General features: G+C 45.5%; 1 protein-coding gene across 1 annotated transcript in view; it reads right to left on the reverse strand.

The window, feature by feature from the left end:
* The window catches only part of ptprga (protein tyrosine phosphatase receptor type Ga), a 213,721-nt gene that overhangs the window by 72,471 nt on the left and 123,741 nt on the right, over positions 1-17,509 (reverse strand). Inside the window, exons 3-4 of the mRNA XM_061219524.1 lie at positions 16,183-16,362; positions 11,907-12,055 (exon numbers count right to left, since the gene is read on the reverse strand). Coding sequence (XP_061075508.1) covers positions 11,907-12,055; positions 16,183-16,362 — 329 coding nt within the window. The remainder of the gene's footprint in view (positions 1-11,906; positions 12,056-16,182; positions 16,363-17,509) is intronic.

Raw genomic sequence — 17,509 nt, forward strand, 5'->3', positions numbered from 1 at the left:
ATTTCACACATTTACATAACATCACAGAATGTGCCTTCATAGAACTAGAGACTTTGTTCACTGCATTAGCGGTTAATATCACCTTAAATTAAATGCGTATGTGGCCACAGGTAAAACATATGTACAGTATGTTGTTAAAAACATTACATGTATGCACAAACCTTGAGTCCACGACCACGTAAGCCTTGCTTTGTGAGTTCAAGTGCTGGATGAAACATTAAGTGAAGCAAAGAAAATAAATATAGATAATGCATTATAGATTAACTGCTTGAGGCACGGTGGTACTGTAGCTCTGCTTGGTTATGCTTTTGGAATATTTTTCAACTACTTTCCAAAGTTCATACAGCAGGAAAGATTTTTTTTGGAGGCCATTTTAAAAAGTTCCAGTAGCAGTAAGCGCAGATAATATTTAGCCGAGGAGGCTCAGAACAGGGCTAGCATCGGACGCACAGGCCAACTTCGGAAACAGCAAGGGAAGAAGAAAGAGTAATGTTCGGTTAGGGATTTTCCTCACGCCTCTGAGCAGACCACTGAGAAGTCTCCCTGGTGGTGGTGTTTGAGAGGTGGAGGCTGCGCTCTGCACTGCGTGACGTCCGTACCCACCCCCACCGTGGACTGTACGCGTCCGGAGAGACGAGGATCAGAGAGTGAGCCAGAACCCGCTGTAGCTTCTGATGGAGCTGTGAACTGCCGTGCTTTGCTTAGTGTCCCTCCAAACAGATTAACACAGGATGTACAACAACGCACGCTCAGCACTGGTTTATTTGCGATTTATACGTTTATTTTCTTTAAAAGCATCAGACTTTTTTACACCGTGGGCCATGACAACTCATTAATTAACCAGCTTCCCTTTTATTTGCGATTAAACAAATGGTCTGCTTCGCTTTGATGGAGCCCGACATTAAACTTCAAATAGACAGGGGTATAAAAACGTTCCCCCCCCCCCCCCCTCTATATTGCAGGTATTACTTTTTTTTTCATAAAACCAGAACAATATTGTTTTTGAGAGCAAGAAAGAAAAGGGCCCGTGGCAGAAACAAGATTATTAAAAATGGTACGAGGGCGTAGAAGAACTGGGACAGCGATTTGCCCTCCAGGCATGATGGTGTGGCTGGCGCTTGGCAGAATGGATGTGTTTTCAGTGTCATTGAGGACGGAGGAGGAAATACGACAGTGCGTCGCGAACGCGCTCCCCCCTCCCCCTCCCTCCGACGGGGAAGGTGAGTAAGAAATAAAAGGAAAGGTAGAGAACAGGCACGGACCCAGCAGTCATCACTTATCTGGGGAGCGTTAATGGCACACAGCCGGGGGAAGGGGAGCACAAAGCCAGTGGCTCCACGTGTTTAAAGGACAGCGCTAATCCACTCAATAAAGAGCCGTTTTCCCCCCTTCAGCAGCCCCAGAAAAAAAAACCTGAAACATTTCAACTTAAAAATTAATTAAAGGTATTAATTTGATTTCTGACTGTGGTTTTTTTCTCTCACTCTCTCTTTCGCTCTCTCTCCCCCTTTTAGGGGGTGGTGGGGTTGAGAAGGAAGTTGTGCGGCATCTTAAAGGAGAAATGCTTTCTGGCTGAACTGCTATGAAAGTCAAGCACAGCCAACAATAGCAGCGGCAATCCTGCAAACATTAAAAACATAGTTCTGCTATAGTCTTGAGACTATTAACATTCGGTTAAATATTCATATATTTATTCCTTTGAACAAATGTAATTTGCAGCAAGACATTGTGGTTAAAGTCAAATGTGGAAGCTGGATGTTCTTTGACATTCTACACAAATATTGATCTGCCAATATGCACTGGAGTTAGTAGTTTAGTGCTTTGTTTGTGTATGTATGCATGTGTCTATATCTGATTCTGAGATGGGATGTGTATACATATTCATGCATCTGTCTGTGTGAGTGTGTGTGTGTGGTTGCTTATCTGCAAATGTGTGTGTGTGTGTGTGTGTGTGTGTGTTTGTCCAGCATTGAGAGTTATTCAAGTAAGACATCGGCCTGCCTCTGCTCAGGCGGTTTACTATTATTTTGTCTGCTATAATACATCTTCTCTCTTTAGCAATCTCATAGGTCACTTTTCCTTGATCTTACCCAATACATTTGAGCAGCAACCAGAAGAAACTATTAATGCAGTGAGTTAAAGGGTCTAGCACCTGGGCAGACGGGGTCAGCATGCTGTCCCTCACTGTTTCAATACATATAAACTACTTCAAAAAAACGACTCTCTTTCCCTTTCTCCTGGCATTTTTGGACCTCTTTGCACCTCAAAGGCTGCCAATATGAATGGGGAATCAATGCTTCAGCAGGGTATTTATTCAATACTTTTCCCCCTATAGCTCAGATGTTATAGGGAACGGCTGCACTTAGAGGATTATGGTGATCTGAAGCTTTGAGCAAAGCAGTCTCTCAGCTGCATATATGCAGTATGTGTACGTGTGTGTCTCAGAGGGTGCACATGCCTTTTGCCATCAGTCTATATAAATCCTGAATACTGAAATGCGCTTTTATTACCTTCAATGCGAAGGGAGGCAACAGAAGAACACATACGTGTTTCGCAGCATAGCACTGAACCTCTCTGGCCACTTTGTTGTTCATAATGAACGCCTGATCTTTAGTAGTGTTCTCAGGGTAAAAACAAATGACTTGACAATACACAGACCCTATTCAGCGCTACTTGAAAGTCAAGTTCTGTTCTGTCACAGTTGGTTGTTAATTAAACCATTTCGTTTCCGAGGCTTAACGTCTTCACATTTTATTATTCCGGAGTAAATTTATTTTTCAAAGCCATCACGCATTTCAGTATCGGCGGCTGTGGTCAAGTGTTTTAGCGAGTACTAGAGAATTCATAAGCCACATTGAGTGAATATTACACACCCGCACACACACAATACATGCATGCATACACACAAGCACACTTAATTGTGTGTGTATGTGAGCAACAGAGAGAGTTCATGACTAACATGTTGGTGAATATTACACACTTGGTGCATTGATACTTGTGCAAATGCAAATACATTAAATTTCCCTGCCAGCCATTTCAGAGATCTCTCCATTTTTTGGAATATTTTACCTTTTCTTTTCTTACTTTTCATTTTGTTACTGCTGCAAATGTTGATGAAAAAAAAAAAAAAAATCCAATTCATCAATGCCAGCCCTTATCTACAATACTCATGGCTGCATACTGTGGGGGAGGCAATGGCTTCCGTGCCCCCCATCACGTGTGTTCATTTACTCCGCGGCTCTTATCTGATCCGGGGGATGAAGATTGTCAAAGCACTTCTAGAGCCCGAGACCGCTTTCTCCATGTACACGGTTATCGTGCCCGTTCCGGGGAGATGGCGGGGGCCCGGAGTTTGATAAACAGAATTCTTTCCCGCTGAGTGTTAGAGAATTAAAATGGCCGTCATCGCCGCTGTAGTTAGCCTCGGATGACATCGGAGGGGGAGAGGAGTGCCGTTCTCCACTCAGCCAAACAATCTCACACAGGCATTCAGAGCGAGCGGGCTCCGGGAAGCAGATAGAGCTGTTATTATGGGACTGCCAACGACGAGAACAGTGGAAATAAACGATGACGGGGATGATGAGGGCCGTGGCGAGGAATGACGCAAACAGCAAGTAGGGTGACCAGCACACTTAACCCTTTCAGTCCCGAGAGTTCCACATGGCAATCAAGACCCACAACTGCCATATGACACTCTCAACCTCATACCTTTTGAAGCGAACAAAATTACTGCTACACCATTGTTTTCAGCCCCCAACTAAATTTTATGAAATTTCTCCATTTTCTCAACCGAAGTCAAAACTTCTTCAGATTTGGGTGGAGCTACTTCATACTGGGCTCGGTACTGAATGGGTTACGGCAGACCCAGACAGAACTTTATTCATTCATGCACACTGTATAGAGTGAATTACAGAGACAAGACATCTATTTGAAGGTTTCTGCTGAGGATGCAGCGAAACAAAGTAGCAAAAATGTCATGGAGAAACGTGAGACTTTACAGCCGAGCATAGGCGCCATGTCAAACTCAAAATGCACTTAGCATAACACCTCGCGTTATGGAGTTAAATCCACAGGTACAGACACAGCAGCCATGGCTTCAAAGCGCTAATTATGGAACAATTAGTAAATGGCATGGCTGGCACAGCATAAATCATTAATGTCATAGACGTAAAAAAAAATATTATGATTATAATTTTTAATGAATTGTCCCTGACTGAGCAGAATAATATCTAGATGGATCACAAAGCTACAAAACACTCTTAATAGAAATTTCTCCTACTTTCTTTTCTTTCTGCCTTTCACCAACCCAGGGTGAAGCATCTTCAAAGTGTGAAGGAACCCGTCTGAGAGAACCTTCACTGCTCATTCAGAGTGGTTTGGGACGTGTCTGGAGTGTTTGAATCCTTGGTGTGGCATTGCTCCTGTACAGGATCCTTAGCCATTTACTTCATATCGGTGCATAGACTTACTTGAGCAATGGAAGGTTAAAATGTGAGCCATATAAATTCCCCATGGAATCCTACAAAGCACATGAACACTGTAAAGCACTGTGTGTCCCGACAGAGAACAGTACGGAGGTGGGTTTTTAAACTAGGCTACAATCTGAGGGCCATCAGTGAAGATACGCAGCCTATTCACTGTCAAAGTTGTTGTCTCAAGCAAAAAAATAACCCGACAAAGCATGACTGAGCAGGCTGGACATGGGCGGTCAGTTGTTCCATGTTACCTATAGTGTGTGTGTCTGACATAGCCTTTAGCTGTACTCAACTAAAAACACACATAGCCTACAAATTAAAACCATACAGTTACCGTAAGTACCAGCCATAAAAAGATAATTGGGTTGCAGTATTTTCTATTTTTATTGCTTTTACCCGGAGCTGACAGAGATGCGAAGATCAGCCCGGGATCCAGCTGGACTGGATGACAAACATTGCTCACATACTCAACTCCAATGTCATTTAAATAAATACAACAGGCTGTTTCTCGTATTTTGTAGCCTACACGTGCAAGTATTTTCATTAAAATTCTAAATTTGCATCTCTCCAAGTTAAATGATTCATAATATCTGTGTTCAATTCATTATTTATTTTTTGTTTATTTATTTGCAGGATGGGAACGGGCAAAATATAAATTGAGAAGAGTGGAGCGTATGGGCACGGATACAATCTCTGCGGAAGCAGGCGAGAATGGAACAGAGCTTTGGCGGGAGTGGGTGGGAATGGAACAGAACTTTGGCAGGAGTGGGTGGGAATGGAACAGAACTTTGGCGGGAGCAGGCGGGAATGGAACAGAGCTTTGGCAGGAGTGGGTGGGAATGGAACAGAACTTTGGCGGGAGCAGGGTGGGAATGGAACAGAGCTTTGGCAGGAGTGGGTGGGAATGGAACAGAACTTTGGCAGGAGTGGGTGGGAATGCTCAGAAACGTTGAGGGTGCGAGCGAAAATGGCCCCACACCGGGCTCTCCTGCGAGGTCCCTGCCCAGAATACAGCAACCACCATAAGCACAGTCTGTCAGTCTTGAAATTAATGCGCTTCGGTCAAATATCTGACTCCGAAAGCTTTGCGGATATCATCCAGGCCACCCCGCTCCCTGGCTTATGATTGGTCGACGATGGCAGCCAGGGCCACAGCATTAGCGGCAAGCCGCAGGTGTTAAAATGAGTGGAGCGTGGCACATGCCCAGGAGTGGCTCGCTGCCTTGGCTCTCCCACCGCTGCTGGCGGGATGGTGCCTGGTTTGCTGGCGGGATGGAGCCTGGTTTGCTAGCGGGATGGCTCCTGCTTTGCTGGCGGGATGGAGCCTGGTTTGCCATAGCACAGTGACTGGTCCCTGTGCCACCTGGTCAACCACTGCGCAGCCTGCAGCCTAGTGGCTAAGGTACATCACTGGGACCCGGAAGGTTGGTGGTGGTTCAAGCCCCGGTGTAACCACGGAAAGATCTGCACAGCTGTTGGGCCCTTGGGAATGGCCCATAACGCCACATGGCTCCAGGGAGGATTGTCACCTGTTTATTCTAATCAATCAGCTGTATGTTGCTTTGGATAAAAGCTTCAGCTGAAAAACACATTTGAATTTCCTCGGGAAACATTCACAGCTGTATCCGTGCCCAGACCGGGCACAAAGAGCTGTCACCCCCCTCCGCCCAAACCTCGGAGCCACGAACAGTGTTCCTCTCTCACGGCACGACCACGTCCCCCCTCTCTACTCCATTAGACACCTCCTGCAGCATGTCCCAAGAAACCAACAGAGCCTCAACCCTGCCGACCCAAGGGCAAATGCGAGGGCAAAAGCCTGAATTATTAAAGCTATCATGCACCCATTCCATCTCCTCCTAATCTCTGTGAAAAAGGTCACAAAACACTCACACAGACATCCAGTCGAGATGTGTGTGATGCTCTTGGCAGCTCTACAACAAGGCTGTCTAAGAAATGGGGCACAGGCAACCTGACCAGAAGACCATTACCCCTTCACTTACATCCAGAGCTCAGACAGACACCGCAAAAACAAGCAGGAAGAAACACGCTCTGGAAGTTGAGGAAAGCCCTTGTTGCTGGATTCTGGGAAGAGAAGATGCTGGGACCCAAGAGCCTGGTACCATCACAATCTTTTCATTTTTGTCTTTTCATAAGACTTATAAGACTTATAAGATATTATTTTTTCTCTCAAGTAGGAAACTTGTTTTCAGTTGCTGTTTGGGCTACTGTTTACCATATCGGAAAATCTTGAAATGAGTGAAACACTCTTACATCATTACTACACACAGACACCAGTACACATACATTAACACACTAAAATATTTTAATTACATTTAGTTTGAATGTACATTTCTCCAAGGTACAGCATGTTCTTACACAATGAACATACTGTAGTTTCAGAATGAGTAAGGGTGTTCTCATTACACCCTAGCTGCATGGTGTGGAGGACTGCTTCAGTGTGTGTGTGTGTGTGTGTGTGTGTGTGTGTGACAGGGAGTGTGCGTTCTAGCTGCTGTTAACAGTGGGGTCAGCTCTAAGATTGAAGTCAAGAGCCGCTAATCCCACCTCCTCAAGAGCTCCACGGCAATAGGCCTGTCAATCACGCACCGTCCACGGCAACTCCACAAAGAGGTCATTTATCCATTAGCAGTCTGCTTCGGTTTTCCTACTTTAAACACTATCTTTAAATAAATTCTTTCAACATTTTAACCCCCCAACCCCCCTCCGCCAATAAAAAGCGAGTCCTCCATGCTTTATCATGTTTTACGGTAATTTTGCTGAAGCTTCGAAAAATCAAGCTTAACCTATCAGGGTGAAGTGCAAATCTAAATCCAGAAATAATGTCACTGTCATTTTGAAGCAGTTCTCTCCAATTTACCAGCAAAAAAGCCTTTATTCTTCCTGCAATAAACAATATATTTGCACACTATTGACTTCTCAAATACTAGTTAGTCAACACTAGAGAATTGCAAGAACAACTCCATATACCAGGTATCATCAAATTACGGTCCTCAAGATCCGACTACTGGTTTCCCACCCTCCCTTTACCTGGGAGTCAGGTGTGAAGTCTGGCCAATCAGTAGCACTAATTGTTCAACAAATTACCTGGGATAAAAGAAAACCAGGGCCGGATTTGGATTTGAGGTCCAGATTAAATGATTGTTGCCCTATACAGTGCACTGCTGCTTGACATAGCCATAATCTCAACATTGAAAGAAAGTAGTGTACTCATAACACACTTAAAAAAATGGCTGCCACATACGACATTGATCTACTGCTCAGATTCATCTGCCATGTTCCCCATCACCATCACCGTCTCAAAATCCCCCTTTAATGTTTTATTAACTGTAAAGTAGAATACTAATTCACCCCCTCATAAAAGGAGATTACTGTCTCCATCAGGTAAAGAGCTGGACCTCATGTTCCTATTGGGGGATGGGGGAACTTTGGGAGGAGCTTCTCAGTCGCTGACATCGTTAATAAGTTCTCAGGTTCGTTGGGCCTCCTGGACTGAGAGCTAATTGTAGCCGGTTTAGCGGGTTGGTGTTGTGAGTTTGTGGCCTTTCTGGCTTGGCGGACAGAGCGGGGTTTGTGGGCAAGAGACCAGGCTCATCTGCATTCTCGCACACAAGCTGCAAGGACGCACGCGGAATGTGCCGGGCTAATTAACTCCAGACAGGATTCAGGGAGCGGAGCCGTCGTCCGCCGTCACCGCTCTCCGACCCACCAGGCATCGCACATCGAGGGGCGAGCGTTTCACCACCACCACTCCATACCCTTTCAGGCATAACGCATCAAGAGGACGAACACTGGCAACCACCTCTCCATGGCGACAGGCATCACACATCGAGAGGACAAACGCTTTAAAACCACCTCTCTATGATGACAGGCATCACACATCGAGAGGAAGAACACTGTGATCATTCCCTTCATCCTGCTAAGCACTGCATAAACCATCACTTAAAGGTTTTACGCCATTTAAAAAGTGCTATTCTAACGCTGGTTTGGAAACTTGAGGTCAAACATTACACTGGCATCTGACAAACTAGAATTTAGAGGTAAGTGTTTTGCTAATGAAGCAATGAGACTGGGAGATAGCATTTGGCTCAGAGTCTTAAATGGGGAAGGCCTGCTGAATAGTGCAAGTGATCCAGAGAGAATGGAACACATCAAACTGAAGTTAAATTGGAAATCTAAACCTGGAAATCTAGGGCATCTTAAGGAAACAACCATTATGTTATTCTCAGCACCTTTACCCCTCAGTGGCCATTATCCATAATAGGCTTATTCCTGGATTTCTCAAAATTGTCAAATATTAATATCCTATGCATATCCATACCCATTTATATAGCTAGATGCAGGGCAAGCAGGAGAGTAATGTCAGATGGGAATTACCCTCAGCTGTGCTTGTTCTGTGGGACAATGCCCATGTACTGTAACTAGCCAATAAAACTGAACAGCCTACTGTAAAGTAACATCTAAACACTAATGCAAATACTAATCAGCCTAAAGATAATCATCATCATCATCATCATCATCATAATACTACAGGGGAAAATATCATTATATAATTATACATGAGAAAACATTTTTATTCAGAGCTATTACATATTAAACTCAATTATAATCACATTGCATAAGCACATTTGCAAAATCTTCCATTTCACTGTAGCTGTATTTTTCATGGCGGGCATATGGTTATGGAAAAAAATCTGAATTTTACAAATAAAAGACGACAGATCATAGATTATTCACATACATTTTTATGTAAATGGGCCCAGCGGGTAACGAGGAGGAGGAAATCATGGCTTGGACTTGATTAGATCGTGGATTATGCCATTTTCGTTGAGACAGAAAACACTGCAGTGACTACGCACATTTACTTGTGAGAAATCGAGCCTACTATAAACAGCCCAATCTAATGGGACATGGCATCTAGGGCTTTCAAGAAACTTTCACCAAATTCAAAGACATGTGGCACAGATGGGGCATTCAAATACTCCTCAACATACCTGCCACATCCCATGAGTTTTAGAGAAACGCATTTGCCCTCAAAATAGTAGAATAATAGAACAGAATAATTAAAAAGTTATTATTATTACAATTACAATTATTATTGCAGTGCCGAAGCGTCATACTTCCTAATGAGGAAACGCACTGACTGCAAATCAATTGCGCCTGGATATCCGTTATTACAAATAACACCTTCAGTGGCAGGCTGTGATATAAATACAGCTGACGGCACAAAGCCCCTTCACAACTGTGAACATCTCACAGTGAGGCTGATGAACATGCATGAATCCACCCACAAAACTCTTTCCTAGCGCCAGCGCAGCAGCTATGAGAGCTTTCAGATGACAAATCCGCTCCTATAGGTCTAAGCAACACTGGTGACGCCTATATGTCTCTGCAACATCTCCCTCTCTGGTGTGCTGTGGTTGGGCTTTACTGACAGTCATAACTTCTTTACAAATTCTGAGGTCCTTTGATGATGAAATGACCTACATGTAGAGCAATTGATTCTGTGTGTGTTCATGTGTGTGTGTGTGTGTGTGCGTGTGGATGTGTGCGTGTGTGTGTGAGCGTTTGTGTGTGCCTGTGTGTGTGTATACAGCATGTATGTGCATGCATGTGTTTGTGTGTGTTTGTGTGTGTGTGTGTGTGTACATGGGTGTTTGTGTGTGTGTACATGCGTCTATGTGTGTGTGTGTGTGTGTGTGTATGTGCAAGTGTGTGTGTGTGTGTGTGTGTATGTGCAAGTGTGTGTGGATGCATGTGTGTGTGAGTGTGTGTGTGCCTGTGTGTGTATATACATCATGTGTGTGGATGTGTGTGTGTGTGTGTGTGTGTGTGTGTGTGCATGGGTGTTTGTATGTACATGTGTGTTACATTTTCATTATTTCAACGATTTTGTTCTCTTTTGCGTAATGTCTGAAGTAGGAGTTGTGCTGCAGCTATGAATTCCCATGAGAGACCCAAGGCAGCGCTCATCACAAAGAGTCCAGGAGCAGGGCAGGAGCAGGGCAGGGCAGGAGTAGGGGCAGGAGCAGGAGCAGGGCAGGAGCAGGGGCAGGGGCAGGAGCAGGGCAGGAGCAGGAGCAGGAGCAGGGGCACGGCAGGGCAGGAGTAGGGGCAGGGCAGGGCAGGGCAGGGCAGGGCAGGAGCAGGAGCAGGGCAGGAGCAGGGGCAGGAGCAGGAGCAGGAGCAGGAGCAGGAGCAGGAGCAGGGGCACGGCAGGGCAGGAGTAGGGGCAGGGCAGGGCAGGGCAGGGGCAGGGGCAGGGGCAGGGGCAGGGGCAGGGGCAGGAGCAGGAGCAGGAGCAGGAGCAGGAGCAGGGGCAGGAGCAGGGCAGGGCAGGAGCAGGAGCAGGAGCAGGGGCAGGGGCAGGGGCAGGGGCAGGGGCAGGGGCAGAGTAGGGGCAGGGCAGGAGGAGCAGGGGCAGGAGCAGGGCAGGAGCAGGGCAGGGCAGGAGCAGGAGTGCCACGGTACTCTCGCTAAGCACACAACATGTGAGCAGGAGCCCCAGATGAGTGAGAAAGCCCCGTGTGTGACTACAGCACGCGGGAGACAAAGCTGTATTCCCTGGCAACTGCAACGACCACTGTAATTACTCACTCTCCAAACCTGTACATCTGTCACCGAGTTTACGTACACTTGGAAAATCTCCAGAACACCCACAATCCAGCTGACTGGCCAGGACGAAAGCAAGTTAATGCAGAAATGGCAAGGCTTTGACACCCAGGTGTTTGCCCGAGCCTGCATGTGTTTTATTGAATACATCATATTCACACGGGCAATTTAAAGTGGAAAGGTGTTTAGTTTTGCTTGTCAGTTTAATCCATCTGCCAGCTATAGTGTTTGACTTTTTCTGCAGTAAGCCCTTAGGGATGAAAGAAGTCTTTTTTTATCATTTTGTTCCTCGAAAAAGACTGTACTACTGATATGAAGCCTAATTCAATGAATGCAAAGGCACTGACCTTGGTCTATATGACATGCATGCCTTCAACTAGTCAAAATATTAATATTTCAAAATACGGATACACAGCTCTTTTCTTTTGTTGGAGCAGCTGTCTTTGTACAAGGTGAGCCAGATCTCTGCAAGCTGTGATCTGAGAATGCGTGCTTTCGACATGGCGTCGACCTTATCTGTTATTGTGTGCGGTCCTCATGCAAAGCGTATTTTCTGATAAAGGGAGAAAGCGAAACTCAGACTTGAACGGGAACTCGAACGGGGTTTTTTTAACTGCGGCTGGGCTGCATTAGCGGCACGGCAGGGCACGCGCGTGTCCATAAATCACATCTCAGATGCGAGAACATCCTGTCTGGCCCGGCCATTGATCAGACCGGGCGCATAATGCACGGGCCGGTCGATGGAGGCCCGCCCCCGCCCCGTCTCCTCCGCCGACGTGGGAGACGCGCGCCTCCGCTCACCTCCACCGGGAACCTCCTGCCGTTGACGCTGTGCTCCGACCCGGCCGAGCCGTTGCTCTGGCCCCAGTGGAACTCCACCTTCTCCGCCTTGAAGCGTCCGGGCAGCCCCGCCCCCCTGATGAAGTAGTCGTCCTTCAGCAAGATGGCCACTGAGAGAGAGGAGGCCAGGAGAGAGGAGAGGGGAGAAGAGGAAGACGAGAGGGGGTAAGAGGAGAGGAGAGAAGAGATCAGGGGTGTCCACACACGTTTTTCGTCCTCGAACTCCCAAAAGTACATATTCAAACTGTAACTTTCAACCCCCTGCTACTACTAAATGTCTGGCTGTACTGCACTTCCGCAGAGCTGTTTAAGAGCTATAGAGCACGCCACCCTTTTAAAAGGACGGGCATTTAAGGGCAGAGCCGGTATTCAGAGCTTATCTATTTATGCTCTTTGGGAAGATGAAAAGAATATTACATGTGCTCCTTCTACAATGTTCCAACTGCCCTCAAAGGCAAGGTCTGAAATGAAGTACTAATTTGGCTGGTGCTAGCTATCTCCTGCACCATTTTAAGAGTCTTTTTGTCATTTCAAAAAACTGTACCGAAATAAAAGAGGGAACTGAATAATTTTACAGTGTACAGATTCACAAATTGAGTTTGGGCAGAAATGGTCTTTAATTAACCACTGACCTTAAATACATGCTCTCTTTTGTCTAACATATTTCTTATTCTGATTAAATTTGATTTCTTTCACATGAAGTATCTGCTCAATTTATAATAGCATTCACTGCAGCTGAGTTGCCCGGTTTAGCTACACAGAAACTCCTGGCCTAGTCTTGAACTCAGTAAATGCACAACAGCACATCCTTTGCCATCCAGTCTTGTAAAATCATTTATTTTCCCTCTCCCAGACAATTTATGTGCAGCTAGGTCAATGATGATAAGGTAAATGACAACTGCCATTTTCCTGGCCATAAATGTATGCAGTTTGGAGGTTGTAATTAATTAGCAGTTTTCATAAAGAATTTAGGAATTGAAACTTAGAGACAGCATCGTAACATTTTTTTTTACATTTACATTTTTTTGTCATTTAGCAGACGCTTTTAATCCAAAGCGATTTACAAGTGCATAGGTTCTTCCACAAGTTAAAGCATTACATCCAGTAAAATACACATGAAGTGCTGTTCTAAATATAGTCATCATAAGTCCTTTTTTTGGGGGGTGGGGGGGTTAGATAAGAGAGATAGGGATATCAGAAAGGGGGGCGGGGGAAATAAGATAACAAGCCAGTGACCTTTACAAATTGGTTTTATTAAAGTGTGCCGTGTCACAACTAGGGGTAGGTGATGACATTGTAATAGACATTGTATTGTACGATACATTAACACATTTCTTTTCTAAATTGTGTTAATTTGGCAGAATATGAGAATGGTGAAAATTAGGCAAATTACACCAACATGAAATTACAATGTAACGCATGTCTACAATAAACGTAGGGTATAATTTTTCTTCCATGGGAACGAACGACATTATTCTTTTGTCTACAAAATCATAAACATTCTGTCATCAGAACGTATGTTTTTTGAAGAACTGCATAAATACAAAGAGCAATATTTCTCAGCTTCAAAATAAGTTTGGCTGAAAGTAAAGACTTCTACACTCACTTTATAAGGTATTTATTAGACTTATTGTTTAGGCTTATTTGTCTTCTGCTGCTGTAGCCCATCCAATTCATGGTTCCAACCTGTTGTATGTTCAGAGATGCTCTTCCGCATACCACTGTTGTAATGTGTGGTTATTTGCGTTACTGTCACCTTCGTACGTTTTAACCAGTCTGGCCCTTCCCTCTCATTAACAAGAATTTTTGCCCGCAGAACTGCTGCTCACTGGATGTTTTTTGTTGTTCACACAATTCTCCGCAAACTCTAAAGACTGTTGAATGTGTACTTTGACCACCCTGTCTGGCACCAACAATCATTTCATGGTCAAAGTCCCTTAGATCACATTTCTTCCTCATTCTGACATTTCGTCTGAAAATCAGCTGAACCTCTTGACCACGTCGACATGCTTTTATGCATTAGTTGCTGCCATAGTTGCTGCCACACAATTGGTTGTTAGATATTTGCACTCACAAGCTGGTTTACAGTGCTGCCTAATAAAGCGATCACTGAGTGTATATTCACTAGCAAGCTTGAATAATCAGTAATTGCAAACATAACTGTGCAGCCACATTCATGTCATATTAAAAAAAAAAGTATGACCTGGAAGTATGACCTCGGTAGACTTTTGCTAAATACCATCACAATATCTTATTTACATTATTTGAATCATTATTCTTTATCATTACATGTACCAACAATTCACAATTTCCTTTGCCCACGTTCTGGCCTTGGGAGCTTCAACAGAGATGCCTGCCACTGTTTTCAGCACATTAACAACCCAGCGGGGATTATGAACAAAGCCTAGTAGACCTTGGACACAGTGTCTGAAAACTAGAGCTCACATCAAAATAAAGCCTTGATCAGTAGTAGTCCCCCTCCCCTCTTGAAACACACACTCAAAGTCGAGCTTACAAAAAAGCACAAGCACACTTCGGCACTTACAAGCGCGCACACACACACACACACACACACAAATGCTGTTTGCGATGGTCGCATTCTCAATTGTGTGTATTTCAATGGCTTGTGTGATGTTTACGATTGCATCCGACACTGCAGAAGAAGTATCAAATTTAATTCTAATTTAATCTAATCTAATCTAGCACACATACACACACACACACACAGACACACACACACTTACACTCACACTTTAACAAATACAAAGTTATTGAAGAGTCAGGTCGGAAGAGTCAAAGTTCAGAGCAGAGTTAATTTGAAAATAAACAAGGATGTACTCCAGTAGACAGTATAGTATTGAATTGTGTGCACCCATCCATCCCTGCGTCCATTTCACATTCTGAGCTGACTTTGTTGGGGTGAATATAACATTGATACAATGTTCTGTTGTCATTTATAAATAGTAGAGAATTTATGAATAATTCATGGGACTATAAAAGTTATTTTTTTTCTTGCTTTGCATGCATAATTTAGGAAGTAGGAGTGAGGCTACACAATTTGATGCCGCAGCTGTTGTTTATTGGAGAAGCAGTTGGTTCATCCATTATCTCTCCTTTCTCTTCCCCATTATCTCTCCCTTTCTCTTCTCCTTCATCTCGCTCTCTCTTTCTCACGCCCAGCCACACAGACTGATAGCGAGCTTTCCTCTGTCCATTCCGCACGCCACAGCTGCAACGGTCTTATTCCTCATCAGCAGTACCTGCAGCCAGCAGAATCCCGCACGCTCTGGGGAGGGGGGACGTACTCTTCATCCTGGCAATCGCAACAACCCCCCCTAGCCCCCCAACCCACCCGACCCCCATGTGATGCAAGCAACGGCAACACGTTGTGCACTGATTGGGGGCACGTGCCATTCATCAGATCAATGGCCCTCAGTGAGATGAACCGCGCTCTTCACAACCAACACCCTCCAATCATGGAGGGAACGGTCCTTCCTGAAGCTGTACACAAAATGGCCACCGAGAATGTCAGTCTTCATCTATTTGAAGTTGGAACCCAGAGGGCTCTCAGCGTGCGCCTATTTTTGCTCAAGCTTCTGCTTATAATTACTTTGCTCACTCAATCATGTATTCAAGGTTCTTATTTTCTTACAATTTGCCGCAGCGTATTATGGTACACACAGCGCCGCTAATGTGAACTGTTGCTAATAGGACCGCTTAGGCCGGGGGGAGCAGTTGGAACAAAAGCAAAAAAAACAAACAGTGCATACACGGCGCATTGTGAGGGGTATATTTGACACAACAGTTCAATGCAAACGAGAATATAAAAACAACGCCCCAATTAACTTATTAGAAAGAAAGTGCAAGCGTAATTGAACTGGAGGCATGTCCCTTTAATGTAACCTTCACCTAGTGTTCTCTCCATGACACAGCCTTGCAAATGGCACCAGCAGAAAAGTGAGAAATTTATACAGGAGCTCTTTTAACGGCTGTCAACGATGATACCAGACAACCGTGGCCCAGTCCCCCAGAACCATTTTAACATGGTCGAATATCATCCCAGATAGCTAAAACGTCTTTGTGACAGTGACATGTCTAGAAAGTCCAACCTTTGAAAGGAAATCCATTTGCAGGTACAAAGGAAGAATAAATGCTACCATTAGACGCATATAATCCCTGACACGTTTAACCCGACGGGTCGATATTCCCGCCGGGGCACGCAGGAACCCGGACTCACCTGTTTTTCCCGTGTTCTTCATGGAGGTCTTGTTGGACGACTCCGTCTCAAACCCATTCAGCGTGAGCTCCTGGTACTCCACGGACACTTTCGCATCGTGATCCAGGATGTCGATGGGGGATTGATTGGACCCCTGGCATTCGGGAAAGGGTATCGTCCAGCTGTCTGGCCCGTAAGTCCCTGGAAGGTGAAATAAAGAAGAAAAAGTATCATTAGAGTGCTGAGGCAGGGACACAGTCTCTGGACTATCACCTTCAAGACACTGAGTTCCTCTGAGATATCAATGGCTTTATCGCAGAGGAAAAATATTGAGCCACTGTTAAATTGTTCACAGCTGAATGGGTTTGTCAACATAAGATTAGGGCTCATATTCATTCAACGCACAGACGCTATTAATCTTGTTCATGGAACAAAATGGCAGGCCTTAATGCTCTGTTGTGCTACAACAATTCTCTGAAAGGGACCTTTCGGATGAGAGGGAAAAACACCCTCAGGGTGGGTAATGCGACACAGCGATCTGAGGGAGCGCAGACACATTAGACACAAAGCGTACGCACAGCAGGCCGCCAGCGCGACCGCGCGCTTCTTTTCTTCTCGCCGCAGCGTGCCTCCTGGTCCGCCGGCTCCGTCCGTACCGGAACGTTCCGTCACGGCCGCGGTCCAACCGCGCCGCCCAGCCTCGCCCCGGATTCGCCCAGACCGAGCGCTCGCGACCGCGAGCCGCCAGATAATGGAGACGGTCGTGACAGCTGCAGATCTGAGCGAGCTCTGGAGCCTGCAGACCCTGATGAATCTAGCCGGGTCAGGAGTGCGTGAAGCGTGAACGGAGCCCCGCGGGTCCTACTCTCTGGCACCCCTGGAACATTATCCCAGGCCCGCTCTAATGGGCCGTCCCCATCCAGGAGAGCCAGGCCTGGAGGGGAGCACTCAGCGCCGGGCGGAGGAGACAGAAAGGACCCCGCCAAGCGTCCACATCCGTGCCACATTCACTGAAAACCGCGGAGAAAATACTTCCGTCCTGTCACCTTGGATGACAGAGAAGTACCCTCGGGAATCTACGAGTGGACGTGCCGCTATTCATGTGAAAATAACCTTCTGGTGCCAATTGATAGGCAGCCATACAGTTCAAGAGATGCCTTAAGGTGGATATGCAGTCAATGCATTCGCACCCGGAAGTGCTTGGTGGAGCTTGTTTGGATTCAGTGTGTGCAGAAAAATGGCATGTTCACATTTTCTAAGCGTATCCTGCTGAAAAAAACTGCTCAAGCTAGGTTTTAAAACAGCTGGCAGCTTTGACTGGTTCAGACCAACTCCATACTCCAAACTA

The sequence above is a fragment of the Conger conger genome, chromosome 14 (genome assembly GCF_963514075.1).
Source record: "Conger conger chromosome 14, fConCon1.1, whole genome shotgun sequence".
NCBI lineage: Eukaryota > Metazoa > Chordata > Actinopteri > Anguilliformes > Congridae > Conger > Conger conger.